The sequence below is a fragment of the Eleutherodactylus coqui genome, chromosome 5 (genome assembly GCF_035609145.1).
Source record: "Eleutherodactylus coqui strain aEleCoq1 chromosome 5, aEleCoq1.hap1, whole genome shotgun sequence".
NCBI lineage: Eukaryota > Metazoa > Chordata > Amphibia > Anura > Eleutherodactylidae > Eleutherodactylus > Eleutherodactylus coqui.
The window spans coordinates 237,584,213-237,609,993 of record NC_089841.1 but is presented as its reverse complement, the minus strand read 5'-3'; the positions used below and the strand labels follow the sequence as shown (position 1 = coordinate 237,609,993).

General features: G+C 50.0%; 1 protein-coding gene across 1 annotated transcript; it reads left to right on the top strand.

Annotated features, from left to right (window-relative positions):
* Nucleotides 1-12,781: 12,781 nt before the first annotated feature.
* Nucleotides 12,782-25,549, top strand: NDUFB6 (NADH:ubiquinone oxidoreductase subunit B6). The gene is made up of 4 exons (XM_066604368.1): nt 12,782-13,047; nt 16,155-16,247; nt 20,339-20,383; nt 25,392-25,549. The coding sequence occupies exons 1-4, from the start codon at nt 12,868-12,870 to the stop codon at nt 25,461-25,463; spliced, it is 390 nt and encodes a 129-aa protein (XP_066460465.1). The 5' UTR covers nt 12,782-12,867; the 3' UTR covers nt 25,464-25,549.
* The last annotated feature ends 232 nt before the right edge of the window (nt 25,550-25,781 follow it).

The window sequence follows — 25,781 nt, the reverse complement described above, 5'->3', positions numbered from 1 at the left end:
GCAACAGAAGTGGTGAGCTACAGTCTACATTCCAGCATTTGTCTATTGATACGTACCTGGTTGGGATTGTTGCAAGTCTTTCCTATTCACTAGGTTGCATACCAAACTATTAGATTATGCCTTAGCATATGGATGTGCCTATTTTAAAGCGTACCTCAATTTTCAACAAGTTTTCTTGAATATACCTGGTTCTCCTTTCCCACTCATTTGCTGCTGTTTGCACCATGTTTTATGTCTGTAAGTTGATTTTCAGGTGGTCTTTCCAATTTTTCTGCTGCCCTGCAATCTACTTCCAGGCAGGCGGCATATAGCAAGCCTAGCATTCTGCCATTAGTTTACTATCCTGTACTTCCTTTCCCTCACTTCCCATGCTGCATTATACTGTCTCTGGTCCAATCAGCAGGGAAGCAGTTTCTGAATGCCCAACTCTCTGCTTTCCCAGGACAATTGTAGGAATCAGGCATTCAGAGACATTCTTGCCAAATTGTTTGTAAGTCCAATATAATGTGCACATACATATACAAACACACATATGCAGTTACCACAGGAGAGGATGAGATTGTGGAGATTGTGGATGAGCAGGAAGGGAGACCCCTGTAAACAGGCAGTTGTTCATAGAATCATAGAATGTTAGAGTTGTTAGGGACCTCCAGGTCCCATTAGGTCCAACCCCCTGCTCAATGCAGGATCACTAAATCATCCCAGACAGATGTCTGTCCAGCCTCTACTTGAAAACTTATATTGAAGTAGAACTCACCACCTCCCGTGGTAACCTGTTCCACTCATTAATCACCCTTACTGGCAAAAAGTTTTTTCTAATATCTAATCTGTGTCTCCTCCCTTTCAGTTTCATCCCATTGCTCCTAGTCTTCCCTTGTACAGTTGAGAATAGGGCTGATCCCTCTGTACTGTGACAGCCCTTCAGATATTTGTAGACAGCTGTTAAGTCTCCTCTCAGCCTTCTTTTTTGCAAGCTAAACATTCCCAGATCCTTTAACTGTCCCTCATAGGACATGATTTGCAGACCGCTCACCATCTTGGTAACTCTTCTCTGAACTTGCTCCAGTTTGTCTATGTCTTTTTTAAATTGGGTGCCCAGAACTGGACACAGTATTCCAGATGAGGTCTGACTAAGGAAGAGTAGAGGGGGATAATGACCTCACGTGATCTAGACTCTATGCTTCTCTCAATACATGTTTGCCTTCTTAGCTACTGCATTAAATTGCTGACTCATGTTCAGTCTATGATCTATTAGTATACCCAAGTACTTTTCACATGTGCTGCTGCTTAGCTCAATTCCTCCCATTCTGTATGTGCTTTTTTCATTTTTCTTACCTAGATTAGCTTTTCTCTAGTGTTATCTATCGCTCGTAGCTTTGTGTCATCGACACATTTGATTAGTTTCCTCTCAAGTCCCTCCTCCAGATCATAAAAAGGTTCAACAACACAGGGCCCAGGACAAATTCTTGTAGTACTCCACTTGATACATTCTTCCACTTGGATGTGCAGCCATTTATAACCACTCGTTGAGTACGATCACTGAGCCAGTTGTGAATCCACCTAATAGTTGCCTTATCAATCCCATATTTGGTTATTTTTTTCAATAAGTATGGTATGAGATACTTTGTCAAATGCTTTACTAAAGTCAAGACATACTATATCCACCACATTTCTCTGTCATAGAAGGAAATTAGATTAGTCTGGCATGACTTGTTTGTTACAAACCCATGCTGACTCTGTTTAATTACTCCATTTTTATCCAAGTACTTGCATACATGCTGTTTAATAATTTTTTCAAAGATCTTTCCCAGTATAGAAGTCAGGCTCACAGGCCTGTAGTTTCCTGGATCTATTTTCTTCCCTTTTTTTGAAGATAGGGACAACATTTGCCCTTCTCCTGTTCTCCAGGAATTTTCAAAGATTATGGCGAGTGGTTCAGCAATTACCTCCGCTGCTTCCTTTAGTATCCTAGGATCTAATTCTTCTGGACCTTGAGATTTGAATTCATTTAAGTTAGCTAATAGAGATGAGTGAGCATACTTGGAAAAGCACTACTCGCTCGAGTAATGTGCTTTATCCGAGTATCGCTGTGCTCGGGTCTGAAGATTCGGGTGCCGCTGCGGCTGACAGTTGAGTCGCAGCGGGGAGCAGGGGAGAGCGGGCGGGAGAGAGGGAGAGAGAGATCTTACCTCCGTTCCTCCCCACTCTCCCCTGCAGCTCCCCGCTCTGTGCCGGCACCCGAATCTTCAGACCTGAGCACAGCGATACTCGGATAAAGCAAATTACTCGAGCGAGTAGTGCTTTTCCGAGTACGCTCGCTCATCTCTATTAGCTAAGTATTCTCTCACCATTACTCTGTTTATAGATAGCCTGCATTTTTTATTCCCCCAATAAAATAGGGAAGATCAGTTGATGTTCCATCTACTTGCTGAGAGAAAACAGATACAAAATAGGAATTTAAAAGTTCGGTCTTCTCAACATAAATTTTAACCAATTTACCATTATCATTCTGTAAACATACCCTAAAAATCCTTTTTATTGCTTTCGGCCTCTCTTGCAAGCCTCAATTCATTATGAGCTTTAGCTTATCTGACACTTGCCCTACAGTTTCTGCAGACCGCATTATGTTCTACTTTAGACATTCCCTTCTCTTTCCATTTGCTAAACATATTTTTCTTCATTTTTAACATGTGTGCAGGTTCTGTGTTCATCCACCCTGGTCTCTTTAAATGCTTCCCATTCTTCCTTCTTTTAGGGATTGTTAACGATTGTGCTTTGAGAATCTCATTTCACAATATTTCCCAACCTTCTTGGACATTTCTGTCCTTAAGAACATCCAGCCATTGGATCCTTCCTACCCTCTTTGTGAGTCCATTAAAATCTGCTTTTCTGAAACCTAACCTTGAGGGCTCAGTCTTTTCAGGTCTTCTTCCCCTTGTTATCCAAAATTCAAGGATAGCATGATCACTGCCTCCTAAGCTCCCAGACACCCTTACTTCCTCAACCATTCCCTCTCTGTTGGTAAGAATTAGGTCCAAGAGAGCAGATCCCTTTGTTTTATCTTCTACCTTTTGGAAAAAGAGTTTCACAACACACAAAACTAGCCGGTGTGAATAAGCCCTAACAATCAATGCTTGTTCGTTAGATGATTGTCGCTGGACGGCTACACATCTCCTTGGGTGACTGGGGAGATGTGCAGCTGACCAATGATTGTTCATCCCTATACAGCCGATCCTCTGCCCGTCTACACATGATGAACCAGTGCTGAACAGCTTGCTTATGGCGGCAGCATATGGGCCAGATCGGCGCATTTTACTGTATATAAATGCACTGCCGAAACTGCTCACATCGGCGTGGTCCTGGCAGCGCCATGTTTGAGTGGGTGGGGCAGCCTACTTACTAGGAGGTTCAGCTGATCTAGTAGGCCCAAGTGGCATCGTTTAAACCTACAAAATCGCGCAGTTCTGTGCGCAATTCGGTAGCCTTTGAAAATAGAGCGTGTTGCATTTTTCCCCTGCACTCGAAATACACAGGAAACACATGTGAAGGAACCCATTGCAAATGGGTTTGATTTGCTTAGCATTGCGGGTGCAAATTTTGTGGCCCCAAAAACGTTCGTATGAGGCCGCCCTTGTTGTCTGCAAGCGCTCATGGAATAGGCAGATGATCTGTCCCTTTAAAAGAACCCTTAGATACCATTAGGGCTCATTCACATGGGCGTTTGCATTTTTCGCACGCCTCAGCGCAACGCATTTTCACTATGTACAAGGCTTTTTTGCATGCGGATCATCGTATTTTACGGTGCTTTTTGCGCATGCAGGGCCTGTTCACTTGTGCGTGACTGACGAACACGCCCCAATTTAAATGGCTATTTATCCTAATGAGTTCCAGATGTGCTCTTTTTTTCACAGCATATTACACATTTGCGCACCTCTCATAGACTTCTATGGGGACCCTTGGTGCGCAAATGCATAGAAAAATAGGGCAAGTCCTATTTTTTTGCACGCAAGAGAAATCCACACATAAATAAAAAGAGATGCGAATGAACCCATTGAAATCAGCGGGTCTATGCGCTATTCGCCCGTGTGAAGGAGCTCTTACATCATTGGAAGACTTATTCTATCCTTTCATGCTGTAATAAGGATGTAAATGATATGTGTAACTACACGAGGCAAAACAATCAACACGCACCATTCATATCATTAGCTGCATATAAATCGGCAATGCTCACACACAGCTGGAGATTAAACGAATGCCCCGGAACAAAGGATAGAGGGAATGTACAGGAAAAAGATACAACACCGGAGGGACCGCAGAAAGGAAATGAGGCCAATGGAAAATCCGAAAACTTGTGATTTCAATTTACACAACAAATTCTAAAATTTCCGATGGATCCAGTGTTAGGGTTTCTGCTGGGATTTGTGGTACAACATAGGTTTCCAGCTGCTCAGCTCCACAGGTGGGGATTGATTGAGCCAGTCTCATGGGTCTTAGACTCCTGTGTGTTAGGTGCCTGTATCTGCGGAGGCCCCTCTTAAAAGGGGGAGGTACTGTGAGGGTCCACTGCTGGGATCTGTTGTACTACATAGGTTTTCAGCAGTATAGCTTCACAGTTATGGAATGATTGAGCAAGCTGGGTGTGTATAGCTCCAGGCAGCCAATCCCCAAGGTCTATTGCTCGTATATACCAGCTCCTCTGCTAGAGGCTGCTGGTCTTTCTCCTGTCTGTCCTGGTGTGAGCAGAGTCATGCTCCTGTGTGTCTGTGCTGGTTCTGTTCTGTGTGAACTGTGTCATGCTTCCGCATGTCTGTGCAACCTTTTGCATCTTCTGTGCTTATTCTGTATCTCCAGTGTGAACAGTGTTTGTTCCTGAAGTGTCTGTGTAGCGTTCAGGATGTTCAATGTGAACAGTGTCATGCTCCTGTGTGTCTGTGGCTCTCGGTGCTTGTGGTGTGAACTGTGTCTTGCTGTGGGTCCTGTATCATCTAGAACGAGGTAGGTCTCTAGGTTCCAGACCGGGTTTGAGTCTATCAGAACGATCACCCCGCATTGCAGGCAGGTTTTCTGGGGTTAGTTGTCTCGGTAGTGTAGGGGCCCGCGATACAACGAGGACATTTGAAGTCGGGTTTGCGGGCTTAAGTATCTTGGCCAAAATACAAACTAATACCTGCACACATAGCCAGATGGGATAACTATAGGAAGTATGAGGCATGTGTGTGCCACCCAGTATGCAGCATAGACACCAAGGGGAGAGGTCAGCGGTCACAGACTCAGCAGCGACTGCTGGCCAATAGTAAGTCTGTAGATGGTCTCATTAAAATTGTGAATGTACTGGTGGACTTCTATACAGACTGTAACTCGGGAGATAAGTAATGTAAATATATGTACAAGTCAGGGCTTAGGGGATTCTGCTCTCCTGTTCTGTTCAGAAAAACAGCCCCCCCTGGCCGAAAGTATCCATCTTACCATGGAATAAAACGGCGTCAAACGCCCCCCACCCCCCTCATTGACTATAATGGGGTCTGTTCAATTTCCAGCCAGCAGTCCGGAATTTTGCTAGAGTTTACAAGACAAAAAAGGGGAAATCATCAACGAAGGTTCCGAACCTCTGATGCCGATGTGACTGAACCCTTACTCAACCTTATATGCTGATTAATCCTATATAAACATAAGAGTGATGTTCAAGTATGACTATATCCTTTAACCCCTTAAGGACCAGGTTGTTTTGGTCCTAAAAAAACCAGACACTTTTTAGGGATGTTACCCATGTGGCGGTTTTACTGCTCTATGTTTTTCTTCAGCTACCAAAATTATTCTTACTGCATTATTTTTTTTCTGTGACATATTCGGCTATTTTTATATCTTTTTTTCACAGATTTTTTTTTCCTTTTAAGTTTTATTAGGGGTTAAAAGCTAAAAGCAAATAGTTTTTTTTTTGCTTATACTGTGTTTCCCTCAAAATAAGACCCTGCCTTATATTAATTTTTGCACCAAAAGAGGCACACGGTCATATTTTCAGGGGGTGTCTTATCATACTTACATAGCAGGCGCCGTCCGGGTCCCTCCTGCTGGTCCCTGCAGTCCCGGCAGGTTTCCTTGCAGTTCTTAACCGCTGATAGAAGATTACTTGCTGGTAAAGGGGTTTGCCGCGGCTCAGCCAATCACTGCAGCGCTCGATCAACCAATCACAGCCAGTGCATTGAATGTCGCCCGTGTGAAACCGGCCTTCATCCCACAATGCATTTTTACTATTGACCGGGATTAAAGCCCAGGACCAAGTGCCGTAATTTACAGTGCTTGGTCCTTAAGGGGTTAAGTCAGTCTCCTGTCTGCATCCTCTGCAAGTGACGGCCTCAAACCTGAAGTCTAGTCAAATTATATTGTTTCCAACTAGTAAAGTAAGTTTGCACAATCTTTAATGCTCCCTATTACGGATGGGCTTGCACCACTCTGCCATCTATATACCAGCGCTAGCCGAGCCGGTCAGGGGGACATTCCTGATGGGCTATAGCATGTATACACTGACTGTAGGGTTCCAGTCCGTTACATTATGCTTGGAATTATGTGTGCCACTATTCTCATTACTCTGAAGTTGAAGCACATTTAGTTCTGAAGGCGAAACACATTTTTCTTCAGGTGAAAAGTTTTTTCTTCACACAAGCCGGCAGGAATTTTCCATATTCTGCATACTGAGAATATCAGGGATTACGTTTCATCAAAAGGTGAAATCAGACCAAGCATTATCTGTGCGTTCTATTGCCAATATTTCCTTGCTGACCTATTTTTGCTGTAACTACTGTACCATTACTTTATAAGTAAGTTCTCACTGAGCCGTGATGAATGTTAAGGAACTACTGCCCTCTAGTGGATGGAACCAGGTAATGCCAGCGATGTGCAGCTCAAAATACCGTCATACCAGAAAAACCTGTGATTATAAAGACTTTGCAGGTTATTTATCAATAAGGGCTTAATGTGCGCCGGTTATATACTAAATCCGGACAGGTGAGCTACACCACATTTAGAGAAGAGGAGAACAGCGCTGGTGAATGTGGTGAATATTTAGAAGGGTGGGAAAAACTAGTAGATGCGCCAAAAATGTTGTACATGCGCCACATTTTGATGAAGTTTTATGAAAGAGACGCACGCAGGATGGAAACCAGTCAACAGAGGAGGAATAAGAAGCTGAGAGGCGCCGAAATTTATGCTAGATGCGCCAAAATAAGAATTTGTTTCACATCGCTCAAAATTTACCTCGGAGTGCGTGCTGAGGGGTTTTATACACCAAGCGGCTTCAGCGCCTGGATTCACAGCCGTATACAGAAGGTAACCCCAGGAAAATAATAAAACCTGTTTGAAGAGTTTATAAAAATAAGACCAATATGCCAAAATGACAAGAGATGCACCAAAAAGAATGCTTAGCTGCACCGAAAAACCACACAGGGGCCCCAGTAGTAATTGTGACCCCTCATAATGGCCCCAGTAGTAATAGTAACCCCCATAGTGGCCCCAGTAGTAATAGTGACCCCTATAGTGGCTCCAGTAGTGATAGTGACTATTTCATAGTGGCTCCAGTAATGATAGTGCCCCATATAGTAGTCCCAGTAGTGATAGTGCCCCATATAGTAGTCCCAGTAGTGATAGTGACCACTTCATAGTGGCTCCAGTAGTGATAGTGCCCTATATAGTAGTCCCAGTAGTGATAGTGCCCCATGTAGTAGTCCCAGTAGTGATAGTGACCACCTCATCGTGGCTCCAGCAGTGATAGTGGGTACTATTGTATCTTGTCACCACCGGAAGTAGTGGTGAAGACAAGATTGACAGGCCGGTGACGCCCCCAGTTCCTGATTGGCTGCAGAGCTGGCTCTCTTGCAGGCTCTGGCAGCCCACTAACCTTCCCCCAATCTCCCTGCTCTGTCACTCAGCGCTGCCCTGGTTTTCGGCTCCTGGTCCTGATTTCACCTCCCCACTGCTGCTGTCACTGTCCCTGCCTCCCCGCTGTCTGTGTCTTCCCCGGCCCTGATGTAACCTCCCCGCTGCTGCCCCTTGCTCCCCGCTGTCCATCTCCCTTTTCCCAGTAACCTCCCCGCTGCTGCTGTCACTGTCCCTGCCTCCCTACTGTCAGTCTACCTTTTCCCAGTAACCTACCCCCTGCTGCTGTCACTGTCCCTGCCTCCCTGCTTTCAGTCTTCCTTTTCCCAGTAACCTCCACGCTGCTGCTGTCACCGTCCCTGTCTCCCCGCTGTCCGTGTCTTCCCCGGCCCTGATGTAACCTCCCCACTGCTGCTGTCACTGTCCCCTGCTCCCCACTGTCCGTCTCCCTTTTCCCAGTAACCTCGGCGCTGCTGCTGTCACAGTTTCTGCCTCCCCGCTGCCAGTCTTCCTTTTCCCTGCCCTCAGCTCACCTCCCTGCTGCTGCAGTCATTGTCCCTTGTTCCCTGCTGTCCGTCTCCCTTTTCCCTGACCTCACCTCACTGGTGCTTTGCTTGCTGCCCACTCTTCTGCTCTCCGTCTTCATGCCTGCTGCTTTTACTTGTCAGGCGGTCTGCCTTCTCCCCTCTCTGCTCTGCTGCTGTGCAGTTTCCCAGTGCCGACCTCACATCAGCGCTGACAGATGATTCTTTTCCTGCAGCGCTGCTGGGAGGCCGCCGGCGGGGACCATCAGTGCCGGAGAGCTGCAGAGTGGGTAGCCAACACATTGCAAGTCCTAGCAGCGTGGGGACAGAACTTTAGTTTGGACGGAGGGTTAGGGTGAGGGTTTGTTTAAGTGTTATGGTTAAATTGTTAGATGTAAATGCTTCCATTTTGGACCATTTGCAGCTAATATTGTAAGCCTAACACTTACACAAACCCTCACCCTAACCCTCCATCCAAGGCAACACTCACTCCCCACGCTGCTAGGACCTTCCTGCAGGCAGCCAATCAGAACCTTTGAATGCGTACCCTAGCCTTAAGCTGTCACTTTTTGTTTCCACCTATTATTCTGGTGGTGACAAGGTACAATAATACCATTATAGTGACCCCTCATAGTGGCTCCAGTAGTGATAGTGGCCCCTCATAGTGCCTCCAGTAGTGATACTGACCCCTCATAGTGGCTCCAGTAGTGATAGTGACCCCTCATAGTGCCTCCAGTAGTGATAGTGCCCCATATAGTAGTCCCAGTAGTGATAGTGACCCCTCATAGTGGCTCCAGTAGTGATAGTGACCCCTCATAGTAGTAGACCCAGTAGTGATAGTGACCCCCTCATAGTTGCTCCAGTAGTGATAGTAACATAACATAGTAACATAGTATGTAAGGCCGAATGAAGACAATGTCCATCTAGTCCAGCCTGTTTATCCTCTTTGTTGATCCAGAGGAAGGCAAAAAAAAAACAAGAGGCAGGAGCCAATTAGCCCTTTTGGGAGAAAATTCCTTCCCGACTCCCTAATGGCAATCAGACTAATCCCTGGATCAACCCCTAATAGTTCCTACCTGCCTGTATACCCGGATTAACAATTAACCTAAGATTTATATCCTGTAATATCCTTCCACTCCAGAAAGACATCTTGTCCCCTCTTCAACTCCTCTATGGATTTTGCCATCACCACATCCTCAGGCAGAGAGTTCCACAGTCTAACTGCTCTTACAGTAAAGAACTTTTCTGTGTATAGAACTTCATCTGCAAATATTGATATTTTGCTGTGCAGCCCCTCTATCAGGTCATTAATAAATATGTTGAACAGAGTGGGGCCTAATACTGAACCCTGTGGCCCCCCCACTAGCAACTGTGGTCCAATCAGAGTACCAACCATTTATTACCACCCTCTGCTTTCTATCTCTGAGCCAATTCTTTACGCAGATACACACGTTTTCACCCAATCCGAGCTGCCTCATTTTGTATATTAGGCTATTATGCGGCACGGTGTCAATGCTTTAGAGAAATCCAGATATACGATATCAATAGACTCTCCCGGGTCCAGCCTAGAGCTTACTTCATTGTAGAAACTGATCAGATTTGTCTGACATGATCGACCCTTCATGAACCCGTGTGGTGAGGAGTTATGCCGTTGTTTTCCCTGAGGTACTCTTTGATGGCGTCTCTCAGAAACCCCTCCAATATTTTTCCAATTACTGAAGTGAGACTTACCGGCCTGTAGTTACCAGGCTCACCTTTGCACCCCTTTTTGTATATTGGAACTACATTGGAAATGCGCCAATCCAGGGGTACAACCCCAGTCTTGATAGTATCCATAAATATTAGAAATAGCGGCCTAGCTATCACATCACTTAGTTCCCTTAGAACCCTCATAGTAGACCCAGTAGTGATAGTGACCCCTCATAGTGGCTCCAGTAGTGATAGTGCCCTATATACCGTAGTAGTCCCAGTAGTGACAGTGACCCCTTATAGTGGCTCTAGTAGTGATAGTGACCCATATAGTAGTCCCAGTAGTGATAGTGCCCCATATAGTAGTCGCAATAGTAATAGTGACCACCTCATAGTTGCTCCAGTAGTGATAGTGCCCCATATAGTAGTCCCAGTAGTGATAGTGACCACGTCATAGTGGCTCCAATAGTAATAGTGACCCCCATAGTCACAGTAGTGATAGTTGCCCTCCAATAGTGACCACAGTAGTGATAGTCACCACCGTCCATAGTGGCCCCAGTAGTGATGGTGACCCCCATAGTGGCCCCAGTAGTAATAGTAACTCCCTCATAGTGGCCCCAGTAGTAATAGTGATCCCCATAGTGGCCCAGGTAGTGATGGTGACCCCCATAATGGCTACAATAGTAACAGTGACCCCAATAATGGCCTTAGTAGTAATAGTGTCCCGTATATCAGCCCCAGTAATAATAGTGACTCCCATAGTGCACCAGCAGCAATAGTAACCCCCCCCCCCATAGTAGCCCCAGTAGTAATACTCAACCCCCCCCCCCTCCTCATAGTGGAACCAATAATATTAGTGACACCTATAGTATCCCCAGTAGTAATAATTTCCCCTACATTGGCCCCATTAGTAATAGTGACCCCCCCCCCCCAAAGTGGCTTCTGCAGTACTAATGACCCCCCATAGTAGCCCCAATAGTAATAGTGACCCCCCCTCCACTGTAGCCCCAGTTGTAGTAGTACCCCCTATAGTAGTCCCAGTAGTAATAATGACCAACATTCTGGCCCCATCAGTAATAGTGACCTCCCCCATAGTAGCCCCAATAGTAATACTGACCCCCTGCCCACAGTAGCCCCACTTGTAGTAGTACCCCCTATAGTAGTCCCAGTAGTAATAGTGACCTCCCTATTGACCTCTTGCCAGGCAGCATCCCTACCTTATAGACTTCTCGCTCACACAGCCTGCAGCCCCAGCCCGAGGCAACCACTGCTGTATCTGCGACTGCTGACCTCTCGCCTCGGCTTTCAGGACGGCAGACCCCGGGGAAAGAGGTCAGCGGTCACAGACTGCGCTGCTGACGCCGGAGCGGAGCTGGGTGAGTGGAGTGCCTGCTAGGTTGCTGCAGTCCAACGGGCCACATAAAATGAAGTAAGGGGCTGCAGTCCTTATGTCTGACGTGCGTGTACGAGATGCCCCCCATCAGATGCCCTCCAGATCCGCAACATCCTGAGAACCGCTTCTATTTCACCAGCAACACAAGCCTTTTAATGCGCCTTTTTAGCAAAAAAATCGCGGCCGCGTGAAGCATCAGATTCCACTGCATTCATTCACACGGGCGATTTTCAGGCGCGTGAAAAATAAAATCGCACAGTTAAAATCTGTAATCAACGACCTTTTCGGTTGCCGACTTTTTGACGAAAAACACTGGAAGCTCCTGGAGACTCCGAGGGGAGGTGCAAAATAACAGAGGGGGAGGGAGTTCACCTGCGGCCGGCGGCGGGAAGGAAGACAGACGGCTCTATATTTAAGCATTAGAAGTCATTCCGAGGATTTCAGCCGACTGACGGAATTCCGCGCTGCAGCGTATTTGTCATGTGATACGCCCCGTGTGAAAGAATGACAAGACGCTAAATAATCTCGGTACTCGATCGCCGCTATTCTTCATTAATGCGATTTTTATCCGTGAAAACAAATCCCCGTGTGAATGAGGCCTTAGAACGCTGCATCATGATGTCCCTCTGCTGTTCCTCAGGGAAATGTATAAATAAGTGTTACTCCTCTTGGCAACAAGGTGTCTCTACACCATCCGACAGTGTCGGCCATGACTGGACAGCGCCATATTATTATTGCATTTCTAGAGGTCCTGGTTAACCCCTTAGTGGCGGCCAATACGCGTTTTTACTGACTTACTAATGGGCTTTAACCCTTCATATGCATCTTTATAAGGCGGTGGCCTAGCTGACTACTGACAGCCCGGCTGCTGCTCTAAGTCATTGAAGTCAATGGAAGCCGTCCGTCCCGCGGCCATTCTGCGATCATCATTGCAGAATGGTCGTGGCAGCCGCGTCATCGGCATATCGGCAGCCCTGTCATAGACATAGTAAAATGCACTACTTAAGTACTGCAGTGTAGTATTCTAGAGATTGCATAATCGCGCCTTCATATTAATAAATAGCATAAAAAAGTTTATTGAAGCTTAATTTAAAGAAGAAAAATCCAGTTTAAAAAATTACTATTTTTTTCCACATAAACTCTTTTTAAAGGAATTGCAAAAACCCCATCAGATAATCGGTATTCCGGCCCTTACGGTCCTCAGGTTATGGGGGCTGTGCTGCACTTGTGGGGACTGCAGTCTATTACTGGCAGCACCTCCTCTCAGCAGCACTACCGACGGACGACCAGCAGAGGGAGCCCTCACACAGCTGCTGTGCGAGTGACGTCATCTGTGCGCGCCGCGGAGTGCCCTCTGTACGGTACCGGAGTGTCACAGAGAGGGCGGCGGACATGGCGCTGAGCCCGGCGGACGCTAAGCTCCGGGAGCAGCAGCTGAGGACGCTCCGGAGGAAATGGCTGAAGGACCAGGAGCTGAGCCCGCGGGAGCCCGTCCTGCCGGAGAAGAAGCTGAACCCCGTGGAGCGCTTCTGGGCCAACTTCCTGCAGAAGGGCTCGCTGTGGAGGAGAGCCGTACGTGTCCTGACCTCACCAGCAGGGGGCAGTGGGTGACGGTAGCAGTGCCCTGTCCTCACCAGCAGGGGGCTGCCGGTGACGGTAGCAGTGTCCTGTCCTCACCAGCAGGGGGCTGCCGGTGACGGTAGCAGTGTCCTGTCCTCACCAGCAGGGGGCTGCCGGTGACGGTAGCAGTGTCCTGTCCTCACCAGCAGGGGGGGCGGCCGGCGACGGTAGCAGTGTCCTGTCCTCACCAGCAGGGGGGGCGGCTGGCGACGGTAGCAGTGTCCTGTCCTCACCAGCAGGGGGCGGCCGGTGACGGTAACAGGGCAGTGTCCTGTCCTCACCAGCAGGGGGCGGCCGGTGACGGTAACAGGGCAGTGCCCTGTCCTCACCAGCAGGGGGCTGCCGGTGACGGTAGCAGTGCCCTGTCCTCACCAGCAGGGGGCTGCCGGTGACGGTAGCAGTGCCCTGTCATCACCAGCAGGGGGCTGCCGGTGACGGTAGCAGTGTCCTGTCCTCACCAGCAGGGGGGGGCGGCCGGCGACGGTAGCAGTGTCCTGTCCTCACCAGCAGGGGGCCAGGTGACGGTAGCAGCGTCCTGCCCTCGGTAGCAGGGGGCGGCCGGTGACGGTAGCAGTGCCCTGTCCCCACCAGCAGGGGGCGGCCGGTGACGGTAGCAGTGCCCTGTCCCCACCAGCAGGGGGCGGCCGGTGACGGTAGCAGTGCCCTGTCCCCACCAGCAGGGGGCGGCCGGTGACGGTAGCAGTGCCCTGTCCCCACCAGCAGGGGGCGGCCGGTGACGGTAGCAGTGCCCTGTCCCCACCAGCAGGGGGCGGCCGGTGACGGTAGCAGTGCCCTGCCCTCACCAGCAGGGGGCGGCCGGTGACGGTAGCAGTGCCCTGCCCTCACCAGCAGGGGGCGGCCGGTGACGGTAGCAGTGCCCTGTCCCCACCAGCCGGGGGGCGGCCGGTGACGGTAGCAGTGCCCTGTCCCCACCAGCAGGGGGCGGCCGGTGACGGTAGCAGTGCCCTGTCCCCACCAGCAGGGGGCGGCCGGTGACGGTAGCAGTGTCCTGTCCTCACCAGCAGGGGGGGGCGGCCGGCGACGGTAGCAGTGTCCTGTCCTCACCAGCAGGGGGCCGGGTGACGGTAGCAGCGTCCTGCCCTCGGTAGCAGGGGGCGGCCGGTGACGGTAGCAGCGTCCTGCCCTCGGTAGCAGGGGGCGGCCGGTGACGGTAGCAGTGCCCTGTCCCCACCAGCAGGGGGCGGCCGGTGACGGTAGCAGTGCCCTGTCCCCACCAGCAGGGGGCGGCCGGTGACGGTAGCAGTGCCCTGTCCCCACCAGCAGGGGGCGGCCGGTGACGGTAGCAGTGCCCTGTCCCCACCAGCAGGGGGCGGCCGGTGACGGTAGCAGTGCCCTGTCCCCACCAGCAGGGGGCGGCCGGTGACGGTAGCAGTGTCCTGTCCTCACCAGCAGGGGGGGGGGGCGGCCGGCGACGGTAGCAGTGTCCTGTCCTCACCAGCAGGGGGGGGGGCGGCCGGCGACGGTAGCAGTGTCCTGTCCTCACCAGCAGGGGGGGGGCGGCCGGCGACGGTAGCAGTGTCCTGTCCTCACCAGCAGGGGGGGGGGCGGCCGGCGACGGTAGCAGTGTCCTGTCCTCACCAGCAGGGGGGCGGCCGGCGACGGTAGCAGTGTCCTGTCCTCACCAGCAGGGGGCCGGGTGACGGTAGCAGCGTCCTGCCCTCGGTAGCAGGGGGCGGCCGGTGACGGTAGCAGCGCCCTGTCCCCACCAGCAGGGGGCGGCCGGTGACGGTAGCAGCGCCCTGTCCCCACCAGCAGGGGGCGGCCGGTGACGGTAGCAGCGCCCTGTCCCCACCAGCAGGGGGCGGCCGGTGACGGTAGCAGCGCCCTGTCCCCACCAGCAGGGGGCGGCCGGTGACGGTAGCAGCGCCCTGTCCCCACCAGCAGGGGGCGGCCGGTGACGGTAGCAGCGCCCTGTCCCCACCAGCAGGGGGCGGCCGGTGACGGTAGCAGCGCCCTGTCCCCACCAGCAGGGGGCGGCCGGTGACGGTAGCAGCGCCCTGTCCCCACCAGCAGGGGGCGGCCGGTGACGGTAGCAGCGCCCTGTCCCCACCAGCAGGGGGCGGCCGGTGACGGTAGCAGCGCCCTGTCCCCACCAGCAGGGGGCGGCCGGTGACGGTAGCAGCGCCCTGTCCCCACCAGCAGGGGGCGGCCGGTGACGGTAGCAGCGCCCTGTCCCCACCAGCAGGGGGCGGCCGGTGACGGTAGCAGTGCCCTGTCCCCACCAGCAGGGGGCGGCCGGTGACGGTAGCAGTGCCCTGCCCTCACCAGCAGGGGGCGGCGGGTGACGGTAGCAGTGTCCTGTCCTCACCAGCAGGGGCTGGGTGACGGTAGCAGTGCCCTGCCCTCGGTAGCAGGGGGCGGCCGGTGACGGTAGCGTGGCCCTTCGCTCACCAGCAGGGGTCCCAGTGGTGAGCGTGTGCCCCCTCCATAGTGGCTCCAGAAGTGATTGTGAACCCCCCATAGGAACTCCTATACTGGTCCTGTTAGTAAGTGTCACCTATATTGCTGTTCCCCAGCAGGGGTCCCAGTGGTGACGGTGTCCCCCAGCAGGGGTCCCCTTGGTGACGGTGCCCCCCATAGTTAATAGTGACCTCTGTATTGTCCCGAGTAGTAATAGCCCCCCTCCCCCAATCCCTCATTGGCTTCTGGCCGGCAATATCCCTACAGGCTTCCCCTAGTCTGCAGCTCTGCTCTGGTGGCAGTAGTGTGGTCCGTGACCTCTGACCTCTCCCCTTGGGGTCTGCGTTGCTACAGGAGGGCACTGGCAGACACTGAAGGCAGAGGTGAGCGGTCACATCGCACGCTGCCACCTCCGGAGTGGAGCTGCAGACTGGGTAAGCGGCATGCGTGTAGGGACGCTGCCAGCCGGCGGGGCACATAAAACAAGTCCAGAATTCCCCCGGTCTTGTGTTTGACTAGTGCTACAGGTGCCACACCTATGATGGTCCATCGTTACCAGTGCATTACGTGGGCACCTGCCTGGCATCCCTCGCCGGTGCCCCGTATACCCCACTCCATTGTCGTCTTTTTATTCGCAGACCTTCAAGACGTACAATGTTGGCGTTTCGGCGGTGACCTCCATCCTGATACCGCTGTGGATCATCCACTACGTGGTGAAGTACCACCTGGAGGTAACCTCGCCCGTCTCTTGCAGCTTTCCCTTTCATGTCAATGCGGCTTGCAAAAAATGTTATATGGCCGATGCCAAAACAACCCATTCACACCTATGGAGCGGCGTATACTATATATCTGCCGTGTGTGAGCGTAACGTATGCCTCGTGTAATACTCTAGTGTGAGTGAAGCCAGTGGTGCTCTGTATACACTCCGTGTCAGTAACCTCCCCCCAAGGAGTGAATATATATATATACAATGTGTGTGTGTGTGTGTGTGTGTATATATATAATATATATATATATTAATATTATATCTCCCTAGAAGGAGCATCTAACATAAATAAGCCTCCATGCTTTTTCTTGCCCCACACTCTGCCCCCTTTGCTGTAACTTCAGTGTATGATGTTTGTGTCATTAGATAACACATATATACTCACCGGCGCCGTAAAATCATCACATGTGAGTTTAATACATTCAGGGACCGGTCAGGCGGGGGGAAAGTTACAATGTTAAGTCTATGGGTGGCTCTGCTGTGCTTCAGGCATGCGCTGGAATGAGTGAAGCGTTACTAAGCAACAGCAGACACTGCTAAGCTGCACCATACACTGCCCAACCGAGAGCGGTAGAGAGACAGAGAGCAATAGAGAGACAGAGAGCAATAGAGAGACAGAGAGCAATAGAGAGACAGAGAGCAATAGAGAGACAGAGAGCAATAGAGAGCGAAAGAGTGACAGAGAGCAATAGAGAGCGAAAGAGTGACAGAGAGCAATAGACAGTGAGTGAAAGAGTGACAGAAAGAGAGAGCGAGAGCAACAGAGAGAGAAAGCGATAGACAATGATAGAGAGACAGACTGAGGGAGAGCGATAAAGAAACAGAGAGCGATAGAGAGACGGACAGAGACCTGTAGGCTTTTTATATTAGATATCAGCTCCAAATACAAAGTGACCCTCTAAATAATCACCTAACCAGCAGATGTAGAAGTTCACAACCACAACTTCTGAAACACTTTATTCAGGTCAATCTAGTATATGTTATATATAATGGATGGATGGAGAGAGATGCATACACACTCGGTGTCACCTAAGAGACAAAGGTACAACACCTACATGTAAGTGTTGTACCACCTCTAGCTCAGATACAAGATGTGATACAGGGGGCATGGAGGCTCTAGTACCTTGTTGTACCGCCTCTAGCTTGGATACAAGATGTGATACAGGTGGGCATGGAGGCTCTAGTACCCTGTTGTACCACCTCTAGCTTGCATACAAGATGTGATACAGGTGGGCATGGAGGCTCTAGTACCCTGTTGTACCACCTCTAGCTTGGATACAAGATGTGATACAGGTGGGCATGGAGGCTCTAGTACCCTGTTGTATCGCCTCTAGCTTGGATACAAGATGTGATACAGGGGGCATGCAGGCTCTAGTTCCCTGTTGTACTGCCTCTAGTTTGGATACAAGATGTGATACGGGGGCATGGAGGCTCTAGTACCCTGTTGTACCACCTCTAGCTTGGATACAAGATGTGATACAGGTGGGCATGGAGGCTCTAGTACCCTGTTGTACCACCTCTAGCTTGGATAAAAGATGTGATACGGGCGGGCATGGAGGCTCTAGTACCCTGTTGTACCGCCTCTAGCTTGGATACATGATGTGATACAGGTGGGCATGGAGGCTCTAGTACCCTGTTTTACTGCCTCTAGCTTGGATACAAGATGTGATACGGGCGGGCATGGAGGCTCTAGTACCCTGTTGTACCGCCTATAGCTTGGATACAAGATGTGATACAGGTGGGCATGGAGGCTCTAGTACCCTGTTGTACCGCCTATAGCTTGGATACAAGATGTGATACAGGTGGGCATGGAGACTCTAGTACCCTGTTTTACTGCCTCTAGCTTGGATACAAGATGTGATACGGGCAGGCATGGAGGCTCTAGTACCCTGTTGTACCGCCTCTAGCTTGGATACATGATGTGATACAGGTGGGCATGGAGGCTCTAGTACCCTGTTGTACCGCCTCTAGCCTGGATGCATGATGTGATACAGGTGGGCATGGAGGCTCTAGTACCCTGTTGTACCGCCTCTAGCCTGGATGCATGATGTGATACAGGTGGGCATGGAGGCTCTAGTACCCTGTTGTACCGCCTCTAGCCTGGATGCATGATGTGATACAGGTGGGCATGGAGGCTCTAGTACTCTGTTGTACCGCCTCTAGCCTGGATGCATGATGTGATACAGGTGGGCATGGAGGCTCTAGTGCCCATTTTGTTTTTGTTCCTTTTTTGCTCCACTTGCACATGTGAATAGCCTATAATGGATCCGTGTGCTGTGCATTACATAGATGTAAATCACACACACGGGAAATTGGCCATGTGAGCGGCCCTCGGGCCGTATTCATATCGCTGTATTACAGGTGCATGTTTGTTCCTGTATTTCGGACGAATGTCCCGACCTGCAGTACTGTGGCCTGCACTCGCTGCAGTGTACGCTGATGCTCTGGATACGGATGAGTAGACCTGCGGCCCGGCCCGGACACTCGGCTGTTATACGGGGGCAAAAATGGCTTCTGTCACTCCGCTGCGTTCAGGAAAAGCAGCGAAGCCCCATGATGTAGCGTCGTATCAGCCGCTGTAGGGACGCTCCTTAAAGCCAAACCTATACAAGAGCTCCCATTGGCACTGCCCTGCCTGGAGGGTTAGGAGTTGTTTATATTTTTCTTTCAAATTTGAAATCCTGTGGTGACAAAACACGACTTTTACCCCAAAACTCTAAAAACGATTTCCATTTTGTTACAAACCCCCTCTGCGCCCAACGGGATGTTGTGTTCGCCTGAAGCATGAAACCTGGAAATAAAATCCCTCCCATTAGACGAGAATTGGGAGGTGACGATGCTAACTATATTTAAACCAATGGTAAATAACCCAAATTTAGCGCATCACTATCAGCGCTCACCCATCCTCCGCACGGGACCTCGTAACCTAGTATCCAAGATTGCATTAACCCTTTCCTAGTGGATAGGCTTCTTTATTATGTTTTACAACTTATAAACTCCTATTATTTGTTATTTTCCGTCTATGGCAAAAATGAAATGCTAGTGGGGGGGGGGGGGGGTGTTTACACGACCAAAAGAAAGGAACACCGGAAAACAAACATGGAGGCAAAAGCTCATGAAATGCAACATCAGGAAAACTAAAAAATTAAAAGGCCGGGGGGGGGGGGGGGGGGCTGTGGACGGAGTGATCATGACGTTCGTTATGTAATCTCCGCTTTCATTCCTACTGCCACTTCTATGTCCTTCTCCAGCACCTCATGGTCCTGGTTTGGTGGAGGAAGCTTGAAAACTTTTCACTATGGCCGCCTGCAGACGCTCGGGTCGGATCCGGCTGCGAGAATCCTCGCAGCGGGACCCAACCCGAGCGTCTGCAGAGAGTAGCGCAGCACTCGGCTCTCCCGCGGCCCCAGCTCTTTCATGTGCCCGGTGAGTGACGCTTCTGTGCGGGGCTCGCACAGACATAGAGCATGCCGCGACTTGTTTGACATGTGAGATTTCGTGCGGCCATCTGCATAGGATTGCGTTTGTTAAGGCAATCCTATGGCAGCTTCCAGGGGTGGAAATTCCGCGGGAAATCCCGTTACGGAATTTCGGCCCGTTTGCAGGCGGCCTTAGTTTAGATCACTGGCCATCTGCTTTAATGAGAAGTAAAGTGCGCCCCGGATTCATTGTAGCCCCAGCCCTGTGTAGTCATACCTGGTGGCTCCTAGCTCCCGCCTCTGGTTTCTACACCTAGAGTCTCGTTTACACGTAACGGAAATGCTGTGAAATCTCTGCAACGGAAAATCCCGCAGCAGTTCTGCGTTCAAAATGGATCCAAAGTCCGGACCAGGGGTGTCGCTTTTATCATCTGCGTATACAGCGCCCCCTCACCTCCGAAGTCTTCACACTGCCAGCGCACCCCTCACACTGGCGACTGTGATAAATGGTGTATGATGGAAAATGTCATTACTTGTAAGGCAGCGCATGATATAAAGGGGCGGTGTAGTGTTTATGGCCGTCGCTTGCATTACATGTATGTATTTGCCTAACCCAACCTCTGTTCATGTGTTTCAGCCTACTCCAAATGTCGTGGTTACTCGAAGACCTCTGCTGTTCCCTGTGAGTAATCTACCTTGTGTATTCCTGCTGATGGGTTTCTCTATGTTCCTCTATGAACGCCGCCTATGGTTACCACTGGCTATATAATCAGTGGTAAAGAAGGCATCTTTCTACGTGGGCATAAAAAGAACCCCCGAGGCCCAAAAACTCAACAAAACAACCCCACCCCTCCGAAAAAAAGCCCTATCCTTATTCCTCCCGTAGGGTTGTGGCCAGGTATAAAGTTACCCACAAGGTAGGGAATCTGGCCGCTGGGACCCCAACCAGTCCTGAGAACTGAAGGTCCCTGCATGAATGGAGCACCGCCACTCCATTTCAGAAGCGGGATCACAAGCCGGAAGAGCAGGGTGAAGCCGCATTACACCGAGACTGCAGTGCATGCAACCTCTGTCTCTAATCACTTGCTGCCCTTGGGTAGACCTAAGCAATCGCAGTGTGATGACTTTATCCCTCTGCCAATCCAGAGGCATAATTGGAAATGTAGGCTGCATTAGGGCAATCCGGTCAAGGGTGAGGAAGGAATCAAGATGGCAGACATCCCAGAAAGGGCACATCAATTAAAACAGGTGTCTAGAAGATAGCCTATGCTGTTCTACATAGGGGGAGCTTATTTAATGACTTAAAGAGGATAGGTCCTCAGTAGTTGATCAGCTGGGGTCCATCGCTCAGGACCCCAACCGATCAGCTGAGCAGGCGCATGCTGTTAGCACAGCAACTGCAAAGAGGTCGGAGCAGAATCCTCCGCACCGACCTCCATGTAGTGGCCAATGCTTGTAACTGCAGGCACAGCTCTCTGTGTATTTAGAGCGGACGTCTCTGCATCGACCTCCCTAGTGGCCGGCCTGCAGTTATAAATGCCGGCCACTATATAGAGGTCAGCACGGAGACTTCCACTCCAACCTCTGTTATTGCGGTGCTGACAGCTTGCGCCCGCTCACCTGATCGGTCGGGGTCTTGAGTGACGGACCATGGCCAATTAACTAGTGATGACCAATCCTGATGATGGTAAACCTTCAAATCAAGAGAAGTGCGGCAGCAAAAATGGATGCATAAAAATAAACCTTTATTCCTCCATAGCAAAAAAGCAGGCGACGTTTCGACCGGGTGTTGACCAGGACTCATACCCGGTGGAGACGTCGCCTGCGTTTTTGCTATGGAGGAATAAAGGTTTATTTTTAGGCATCCATTTTTGCTGCCGCACTTCTCTTGATTTGAAGGTTTACTACAGTGGGTTTTTCTTGGTCGAAACCCAAATTTGTGTGGCATGCAGCTTGCTTTAATGCAAACTTCCTCACCCACTGAGCTACATCATAGTATATGCTACTGACCCCATTTGGTATATCTTTGCTATCCTGAGGATAGGTCATCAATATTAACTGGAAAACTACTTTAATAAGCTAAATCCATTAATGGAGGGAAGTTGGAGCTGTGGGGTGGGGGCTAAGTGACTACCACTGCACATTATACCATGGGGGTCCCCCTTCTCTGTTCTCCCCATAAATTAGTCACAACATAAAGCCACAGAAAAGAGTGTCTCCACCTCCCCAGCGATAGCCGCTGACTACATGGGTGCTTGTCAGAGCATTTACCTTTAAGAATGGTAAATCACTTGCAGCGGTATCTTCCACCAGAGTTTGCATGGAACATCCTCACCACTTCGCCCCATGGTAAGAGAGGGGTGCACAACCTGCAGCCCAGTGGCCCCTAGCCATGTGATCAGAGACGTGCTGGTCTGTCCCGGCGGCTACTTGCATGTATTTTCCGTGTCAGATTGAAGAGGAGCAACGTATAGTGCAGGGTAGGATGGATAAATACCAGCGATGCTCTGTGTGGCCATCTCTAGCGCCCCCATGTGTTGTCAGAATAGCGGTTTCCTGACCCCTGTATTACACTCCAGAATCGAGTAGAGGAGGTGGTGATACATGTGTGCGGCTCTCCTCCTCGTACTTTATGGGAGCGGTGACACACTCTTGTTCCCGCAGCTCACATAACCTACACTGGGTATAGCCGCATACATGGGCCGCCTCTGGAGTTCAAGAAAGGGCCGCCTATTTACCTGATAGGTGCTGATTTCAGCTGCACGACTCCCACCTATCACATACAATGGATATTACGTCTATGCACCCCTGTTAAATGTAAGGGTAAACAATCCAACCAAGATGAATCCCTTCAGGTTTATTCCCCGCCTGCCATGTGACCCGTTATCTGTACAATTCCATTGGAAGACAAGCTGAAATCTTATAGGGGGAAAAAACCCTACAATAATGCAGTTGCATAAATCTACACACCCTAAAACTAATACTTTGATGCACCCTTTGACTTCATGACAGCATTCAGTCTTTCGGGTCGGTGTCTATCAGCGTGGGACATCTTGGCTCTGCAATCTTTACCCCCTCTTCCTTGTAAAAGTGCTCCAAATTTGTCAGATTGCAAGGACCTCTCATGTGTAGCGCCCTCTTCAGGTCAACCCACGGATCTTCAATGGGACTCGGGGCTGTGTTCTGGCTGGTCCATCCCAAAACTTTGATCTTCTTCATTCCTTTGTTGATTTGGAGGTCTGCTTTGGGTCGTTGAGCTGAAAGGTGAAATTCCTCTTCAGCTTTTTAGTAGAGGCCTGGAGGTTTTGTTCCAAAACGGACTGATATTTGGAACTGTTCATAATTCCGTCCGCCTTGACTAAAGCCGCAGTTCCAGCAGGAGAAAAACAGCCCCAAAACCTAATGCTGCCCCCGCCATCTTCACTGCAGGTCTGGGGGTCTTCTGGTGATGCGCAGTGTTGTCGTTGCACCAAACATACCATTTTTGAAACTATGGCCATAAAGTCCAACCTCGGTCTCATCAGACAGAACACCTCATTGTACACATTTTTAGCAAACTTGATTAAGGTTTTGGTAAAACATAGCCGGGCTTGGATGTTTTCCTTTCTTAGAAAACACTGCCATCTTGCCCCCCCCCCCCCCCCCCCCCTTCCATACAGTCCAGACATATGAAGAATGCGGGAGATGGTTGTCACATGCACTAGACAACCAGTACTACAAACTCCTGCAGCTCCTTTAATGTTGCTGTCGGCCTCTTGGCCTCCCAGACCAAGTTTCTGCTGGCTTTTTCATCAATTTCTGAGGGACGTCCAGTTCTTGTAATGTCACTGTTGTGCCAAAATTAATCCACTTCTTGATGACCGTCTTCACTGTGTCCCATGGTACATGTAATGTCTTGGAGATGTCTTGGTCCCCTTCTCCTGACTGATATAGTCAGATCCCTTTGATGTGCTTTAAGCTCTTTACGGACCGACTTAGAAAATGTCAGGAAAATCCTCCTAGAAGAGCTGAGCTTTACATGGAGAAACCAGAATCCCTGTAAATAATGGCAGCGGAGTGCGGACTGCTAGTTATCATGAGCTGACATGTGATTGGCTGATTCTAAACAACCACATCCCCAAATATAAGAGGGTGTTCACACTAATGTAACCACATTATTTTAGTTTTATGTTTATTTGTGCACCCTAAATGATCTTAGTTTGTCTCTCAATGGAATTGTCCAGATAACGGGTCACATGGGGGGGGGGGGGGGGGGGGGGGATAGATCTGAAATTTATTCATCTTTGTGGGAGTTTCTAGACTTTTTCTATCCACGGTGTTTATTCCCTGTTCACACATCAGATTTCGCCTCCTAAATTCTCATGGCACACCCCGCTCAAAGAGCTGCCCCATTCATGTTAATGGGAAACTGTGCTATACTCCATATGGCACAAATCCACGTGTAAGGGGAAAACAGTGGCATGTTACTGCTTGACATGGGGAACTCTGCACATGGATGAGCTCCACTGACCAAGGACAAATGGACATGCCAAACCATGAATTGGGTGGAGGCAGCTCTCTGCCATGAATTGAGGCATACTGCTGTAGATTATACTGTGTGGCCGAAGCTTTATAGTATATAAATGTCTCAGATGGTAATACCCTTTAACTTTTTTGTGGCCCTTGGGGTTGGCTCAATCTGACAATACCGCCCATGGACCAGAAAAGGTTTTGCATCCTTGTTCTAAGAGCTTTAGGCTGGGTTCACACGGGGCGGATTTGCCGCGGAATTTCGCCGCGGCAAATCCGCATGTGGCCGCTAATCCCGGGATTAGCCAGCCATGTGGACAACATTTCTCAGAAATCTCGTCCACACGGGACAGCAGATCCCCTGCAGCTAAGCTGGCAGAAGCCGCCGCTGCGGCGCGGATTTGCCGACCGCAGCATGTCCATTTTTTTTTTCCGCTGCGTCTGCGCTCTCCTCTGTGGGAGCGCCGGCTGCAGCGGAAGGGCGAGCGGCCGGGCCGCTTCAAAGCCGCCGCGGGTTTTGCAGCAGCGGTTCTCCCAGTGTAAATCTCGTGGTTTTTTGCTGCAGCCAAACCGTGAGATTTCTGCCGAGAGTCCGCCCTGTGAGAACCCAGCCTTAGGGTGAAAAAGCCATAAAAGAAGCAAAAGCTCAGATAACATGGAAGCTACTTGCAGGTTTGATAACTCTTATGAAGAAGGTGCAGCAAATGCCCAATATTCTAGCACCGCTTTAGTTATATGTATGAGAGGAAACCCACCTACAGATGTAGCAGGTTCTAACTTGTCGCCTTTGTAAAGTAATTGAAAAAGTTACCAAACTGTGACACAAAGTTATCCTGACTCGTTAAGGCCGGTTTCACATCTGTGTTGGGACCTTTGGTTGGAGTTTCTATCACAAAATGCTGGAAGAAAAAGCGCCGTATGCAGCGTTTTTTCTTTTTTGCCCCATCGCAAAGTTGGTCATTTGAACAGACCCGGTGGACCCCATTATAGTCAATGGGGTCCGCCCGGCGCAGCTTAGTTCCATCCTGCGACTGAACCATTCAGCCACGGGGATTCCCCTTACCTGTTCCCCGAACAGAGCAGGATAGCGGAGTCCCTGCCACAGGTGTGAAGCCACCCGAAGTTCTGTTAAACTTTGTTGCGTTTGTATAATTACTTCTGTAACCTCCTGTTTCTTTTAGGGTGACATCATCGAAGAAACTGAAGAAATGGTTCCACCCATTCAGCAACCGAGCGGCGATCATCACCACTGAACAGACGCCTGAACAGTTGTAGTCGTCTTGTTTAAAAGACCTTTTGTAAATCCTAATCTAAAATAAAAGCTTACAGTTGTGTTCCAGGAGGCGGATTCTGTTATTTTTCCAAGTCCCAAACATTTGCAGAGTTGTCATATTTGACCATATGAGGGGAGATTTATGAGACTCTCTAAAAGCAAAACGGTCTTTGCCGCCCACAGCAACCAATCACAGCAGAGCTGCCGTTTTTTGAAGAGAATACAAAATGAAAGCCACACTGTGATTGGTTGCTATGTTTTCATAAGTCTTCCCCATGGTTCTTGGCATCATCACATC